The sequence below is a fragment of the Cibotium barometz genome, chromosome 43 (assembly GCF_041138505.1).
Source record: "Cibotium barometz isolate CiBa-2024 chromosome 43, ASM4113850v1, whole genome shotgun sequence".
Classification (NCBI taxonomy): Eukaryota; Viridiplantae; Streptophyta; class Polypodiopsida; order Cyatheales; family Cibotiaceae; genus Cibotium; species Cibotium barometz.
The window spans coordinates 16349079-16355251 of record NC_141088.1 but is presented as its reverse complement, the minus strand read 5'-3'; the positions used below and the strand labels follow the sequence as shown (position 1 = coordinate 16355251).

The following is a 6173-nucleotide window of genomic DNA, read 5'->3' as shown; positions in this document are numbered from 1 at the left end:
CAATATCATGTGCGTGGCTAATCCGTTTTGTACTTAAGGCCTGTTGTATTTGCAATCCATTAAAATCGATACTGAAAATGATTTCTTTTAATTAAAAAGATTAAAAGACTATGCAAGGGCTGACGACGAATAATATATTATGCAGAAGGCTTGCTTGGAGTTCCCGTTTTTATCAATTTATGCTTCGTGCATAATCTAACAGCTTAAAAAGAAAAGGAAAATATTATACAAAACTAATGAAACAAGAGAGCGCTAATAAAATTGGCAAGTACACCAAACACACAGTTAAGAAGATTTCAACCTTCTGCGCTCTTACATTAATTTTTTGCAAAAGAAAAGGGGGCATGATTTCCGTTTTAAAAATTGGGCCGCTTTCAACTGTACAATACCATATGTTTGGCATGGGCTCAACATGCGAGCCCGCCCAGAAGTCGAAAAATGCAACTAACTATATTGCACCAAAATGTTTTTGCAACCCGCAGAGATCCGAGAGCTCCAAGCCCAGAAATTGCACGTAAAGATATAATCTACTCACTAAAACGAGTAATAATAGCCATCAACGCTACCTTCAGCGAGTCGACGTCGATAAATTTGGTAGATCTCTGCAATAAATAGATCAATTAGTGTCAAATGCTTAGGCCAACTGATTAATTAAACGCAAATAATTGATACACCCCGCTATGGAGAGCTTGTCATGAGACTCCACCTGTGTGCTTAACGCATCCACAGCTATGCCATCACGGCAGCAGACGTTCACTTTGGAGAACACCAAGCCGAAGCTCTCCATCACCTCCATTAGCGCTATTAATAGGCCTGATTTCTTCTTGCAGGCGACCTTGATTTGCAGGCCCATGTCTCCCCTAACCACATTCACCTTCACATTGAAAACAAAAAGAAAACAACACATAATCAGCATGAATACTCACAATAATTAATATTACACCTCAAATCTATCATCATACCTATGAACATATGCATGGAGCTAAAAAGCGGCAGATTTGATGTCGAGGAAAGGATGAACATGACGCAAACCTGTTGAGCGTAGGGTATGGCCCTCTGCAACTGCTGAATTTCCTTCTTCAGAGCCTTCTTATACCTCAAAGCATCAGCTATTACAGAAGCTCGGGGAGACTGCAGAATCATAAACCACATTAATTATTATTTTTTAATTCACTACACTGATCAAATGCTATAGGAGATGAAAAGAAGGGAGGCCCGTACCCTTGAAGTAGGGGGCACCAGGGACCTCAAAGCAGCCAGCTGCTTGTACAAGCGCTTGATCATCACTGTCTCCTTTGGGGGAGCTTTGTTTCTACGCTTCTTGGATGAGAGTTTAGTGGGCAATCTGGAGGCTTTGAGTGATGGAGGTGTGGAGGGCGGGCTAATCACGGCGGCCTCTTCATCAAGATCATGCTCAAAAGAGTTCAGGATGCTATTAGAATCATGGGTAATCACATCTGATTCTGCCTCGGAAAAGACCAAATCATGAGTGATTGCCATAGCTACGAGCAAGCAAGAGAGAGTGCGTGTGTGTGTGTGAGAGAGATGGAGATGGCGATGGCGATGAATTATTGATGTTGTTGGTGTTGATATTACTGTAAAAAGAGACAGCAAATAGTTTGAATTATTTGAGAGGAAGAGAGAGAAACGAGGGGGAGGGTGCAACGTGAAGTTCATGCATTGGCTGGTCAAGCATAGAGAATGTGGGAGAACACTATTTAAGGCCATAGGATAGAGTAGGGCTCACAATTACAGGGACGTTTGCGGGCGTGGCTGATCACGTCCCTGTACCTATCCATGGTCCCCTACATCAATGCGCACGCACATCGCGTTTGGCACCAGCCCCATCGCTCTGCCACGTGGCATCGAATGAAAAGGCAGGCGGCGCTTTTTTTATTTCATTTTTGGGGGGGCAAATGGTTTTTTCCCAACTGTCCCTCGTGCACCCCCACTGCCCATCACGAAAAATCTACGCAACCCGAAGCTGTCACTTTTTTCTCGTGATGCTCGAACATCTCTACATCTCTATAATATATATCTCTACACATATTCACTACACATGTATTAATTAATGGCCCTATGCGCGCTCATTAATTAATAAATCATTAACCTTACCTGCTCTGTCGCGGCGGAGCTTAAAGCCCTCCCCCCTCTCGCCCACTTTGCGGACTCGTCGCTCACCTACGACCCTCCCGGCTCTCGCTCCCTCTCGCCGGACTCGCCGCCCACCTACACCCCTCCCTCCTCTCGCCCACTTCACGCACCCTGAGAAGGGCAAGAGAGAGAAATAATATAATGAAAACTAAGGTGAGAGAAAAAGAGAAAGATGGGGGATGGGTTAGGAGGAGAAACAATAGAAGAGGGGGGTGATGACGACTCATGAGAGGAGGACACTACTCCAGCATCGCACAAAGGCAAAATCATGGTTGTGAGGACATCGCTAACATGAAAGGCGTTGCAACTGCTTCACCAAATCATCAAAAACAAAAACAAGCATGCTTAAAAAGATGGAGAAGTGTCCTACGAAATCAGAAAAAGCAAGAGGAGAGTTCCAGCAAAACTAGAAAAAGAAGATTCTTTAAAATTTTGATGGAAAAAAAAGATACTTTAAAAAGAAACTTCGAACCTTCTTCATTCGTTTCCTTTTTGCTTGCCTTAACCTCAATAAACATAATAAGACTTTTGCTGCCAACTAATTAATTCATCACAAAAAAAAAACATTTTGGGTGTATATTCACTACACATGTATTAATTAATTAATTGAGCCCTAATGGCCTAATTAATTAATCGACACCTTGGCTAAAGGGTAACGCTAACGTACGCAACACCTTAGCGAGATGACCTCTCTCTCTCTCTCTCTCTCTCTCTCTCTCTCTCTCTCTCTCTCTCTCACGGATAATGGTAGAAAGAGTGCACAAGAAAAAAAACATATATATATTTTTTCTCTCTTCTAAACTCTCTCTCTCTCTCTCTCTCTCTCTCTCTCTCTCTCTCTCTCTCTCTCTCTCTCTCTCTCTCTCTCTCTCTCGGATAATGCTGAAACAAGCACATAGGAGAAAAATAGATAATTCTTTTTTGTTCTATCTTCTTAATCTCTCCGCACTCGGTGTCGTCCGCACTCTCTCAGGCGAATACCAGAACGAGCGCATAGGAGAAAAACGTATATATTTTTTTCTATCTTCTTAATCTCTTTGCACTCGGCATCATTTCAATCGTCCTCGCTCTCTTAGCCAGATACCGAAACAAGCCAACAGGAGAAAAACATATATATATATTTTTTCGTTTTTTCTAGTGTCTTTATAACTACATGAGGCGGTTAAGAAGATTCGAGATTTTTTTTTTACGTGTCACCCGCCTTGAAGGTCCCAAGAAATAATGTCCATAAAAATAAACCTTAGGTCCCTCTTGCCTCAACTAATTAATTAATGCAAAACAAAATTTGGAACCCATATTCAAAACTTTATTTGTAGGTGTATTAATTAACTAGTCCCCCAACCCGACCTCTAGATGGGAGAGGTTTGGATACCATAGAGTAGGCCTTAAATTTGAAGACCATTTTGGTAGTCATGGACAACCTTGAAGAAAATATCAAAATTGGTATACTTGTATATCAAGGCACCATGCTTTGCATATATATCCACAAAGGGAGATCCTCAAGCACTTCATTTTCTTTGAACAAAGCACCAAACTTGGCATACATAGACACATGGAGAGAATGTGTTCTCTTTTATATATAGTAAGAAGTGGCATGACCCATCTCCTTGACGGGAAGTAGCCATTCAATGAAAACATAAAATTAAAAATATACTCCTAATCTTCCACCAAATCTATGTAAATATAACCTCATAAGGATTCGCCCTAAGCAATGGAGTAAACAGAATGTCTCAGTGATCTCATAGAAAGGACCATGCTACCATTATGAATAATATGCGACTCTCTCTCTCTCTCTCTCTCTCTCTCTCACACACACACACACACACACACACACACACACAAACACACAAACACACACACACACAAACACGCACAGTAGCAAAAATACATAGCTCTCCCTCCCTCTTTCTCTCTTTGATCACTCTCTCTCTTCTCCACATACATAGACAAAGACACGTAGAAAACAATCTCTTTCAAAAACAAACCAACACAGTCTCTCTTTACATTTTCTACGTAAAGAGAGAGTATGAGTGAGAGAGATAAACTGCAAGGGGAGAGAGAGAGAGAGAGAGAGAGAGAGAGAGAGAGATAAGATCTTTCAAAAACAAATCAACACACTCCCTCTCTCGCTCTCTCTCTTTGCATTTTCTATGTAGAGAGAGAGTAAGAGTGAGATAGATAAACCACAGGGGGAGGTGAGAGAGAGAAGCATGTCTATATATATGGGTGAGTCTCTCTCTCTCTTCTTTATATACACATCTTCCTCTCTCTCTATGCATTTTCTATGTAGAGAGAGAGTAAGAGTGAGATAGATAAACCGCAGGAGGAGAGTGAGAGGGAGAGAAGCTATGTCTATATATACGAGGGAGTCTCTCTCTCTCCTTTACACACACATCTCTCTCTCTCTCTCTCTTTCTCTCTCTCTCTCTCTCTCTTGTGTTTATACACGCACACAAAATCTCTTTGCTTATGCGAAAGCTATTGACTGGCCAAAATATACACACACATATATAAATATATCATTACATGCAATTCTATGTATACATACATGCGAAGATAAAATAATATAGAGATGCATATAGATACACACATACATGCGTACTTTAGGAATTGGCACACACATAAACATATATAACATATATACATATACACATACATCTACAATGTCTATTCATATATGTTTACATACACACACATATATGCCTACATACATATACATATATTTATGTTTTTGTAAATATATATGTTCACATACATATATACATTATATATACGCATTCATGTGTGTGTGTGTGTGCACGTACGCACATATAACAGGACCCATGCATAGAAGCAATCAATTATACATACATGCATATGCATATTTAAATTTTCCTTATGTAAACGCGTACATGCATACATACATATAATCTTATACATACATACGTACATGTATGTATGTATGGATGTATACACACACATATAATCTTATACATATTGTATGTATGGATGTATACACACATACATACATACATATAATCTTATACATACTGTATGTATGGATGTATACACACACACATACATACATATAATCTTATAGATACATATTATAGATACATACAAAAAAAAAACTCATATAGAATTACTAAGAAATTCAAAATTAGATCATATACATGTATATGAATATGTTTGTGTGTATATGGATGTCTATGCTTATGTAAGTGTATGTATTTGTGTGATCATGCATGTGTGTATATATGTACGTACACATGTGATCCCATGGCTTTTGACCCTGTATACTTTAACTCTCTCTCTCTCTCTCTCTCTCTCTCTCTCTCTCTCTCTCTATATCCCACTTGCTCCCCCAACTCTCTCGCACACACACACCCACACTCACACTCACAAAGTGAAATCTCTCTCTCTCTCTCTCTCTCTCTCTCTCTATATATATATATATATATATATATATATATATATCCCACTTGCTCCCCCCACTCTCACACACACACACACCCACACTCACAAAGTGAAATCTCTCTCTCTCTCTCTCTCTCTCTCACACACACACACACACCCACACCCACACCCACACTCACAAAGTGAAATCTCTCTCTCTCTCTCTCTCTCTCTCTCTCTCTCTCTTTATCTCTCTCTCTTTCTCATACACACACACACACACACACACACACACACACATACTCTCATAGATTGGAATCTCTCTCTTGAAAAGATGCAGGGGAGAAGAGAGCTTGAGCTCTTGCAAGCACACACACACACTCACACAAACCCTAGAAGAGAACACACAAGGTGAGAGGCTGAAAATTATTATTATTCTCCACACAACAAAAGAGGTCTACAAATAAGATAAAGTGACTAATACACATAATAGAATATATATAAGCGGTCCATAATGTGAACATGATAAGTGGAGTAGGTAGGTGTGGACTAGTTGGTGTAGTCTAGCTGTAGAATAACCCAATACATCATGAAGTTGGTCTCCTTAAATGGTCTTTTCCCAAAGTGAAGAATGCAAGGGAAGA

The 6173-nt window shown here is 39.9% G+C and overlaps 1 protein-coding gene across 1 annotated transcript; it reads right to left on the bottom strand.

Moving 5' to 3' along the window:
• Positions 1-292: 292 nt before the first annotated feature.
• LOC147613599 (uncharacterized) lies at positions 293-1699 on the bottom strand. Its single transcript, XM_086781606.1, has 4 exons — positions 1222-1699; positions 1033-1131; positions 707-874; positions 293-602 (listed from the first exon to the last, which is right to left on the bottom strand). Exons 1-4 carry the CDS (start codon positions 1675-1677, stop codon positions 528-530), a joined length of 798 nt encoding a protein of 265 aa, XP_086637732.1. The 5' UTR covers positions 1678-1699; the 3' UTR covers positions 293-527.
• Positions 1700-6173: the final 4474 nt, after the last annotated feature.

Coding starts and splice junctions, on each gene's coding strand:
- LOC147613599 (XM_086781606.1), bottom strand. CDS start 1,677: ATGAACTTCACGTTGCACCCTCCCCCTCGTTTCTCTCTCTTCCTCTCA. Junction 1,132..1,221: donor TGGTGCCCCCTACTTCAAGG/GTACGGGCCTCC, acceptor ATGATTCTGCAG/TCTCCCCGAGCTTCTGTAAT. Junction 875..1,032: donor CCATACCCTACGCTCAACAG/GTTTGCGTCATG, acceptor TTCAATGTGAAG/GTGAATGTGGTTAGGGGAGA.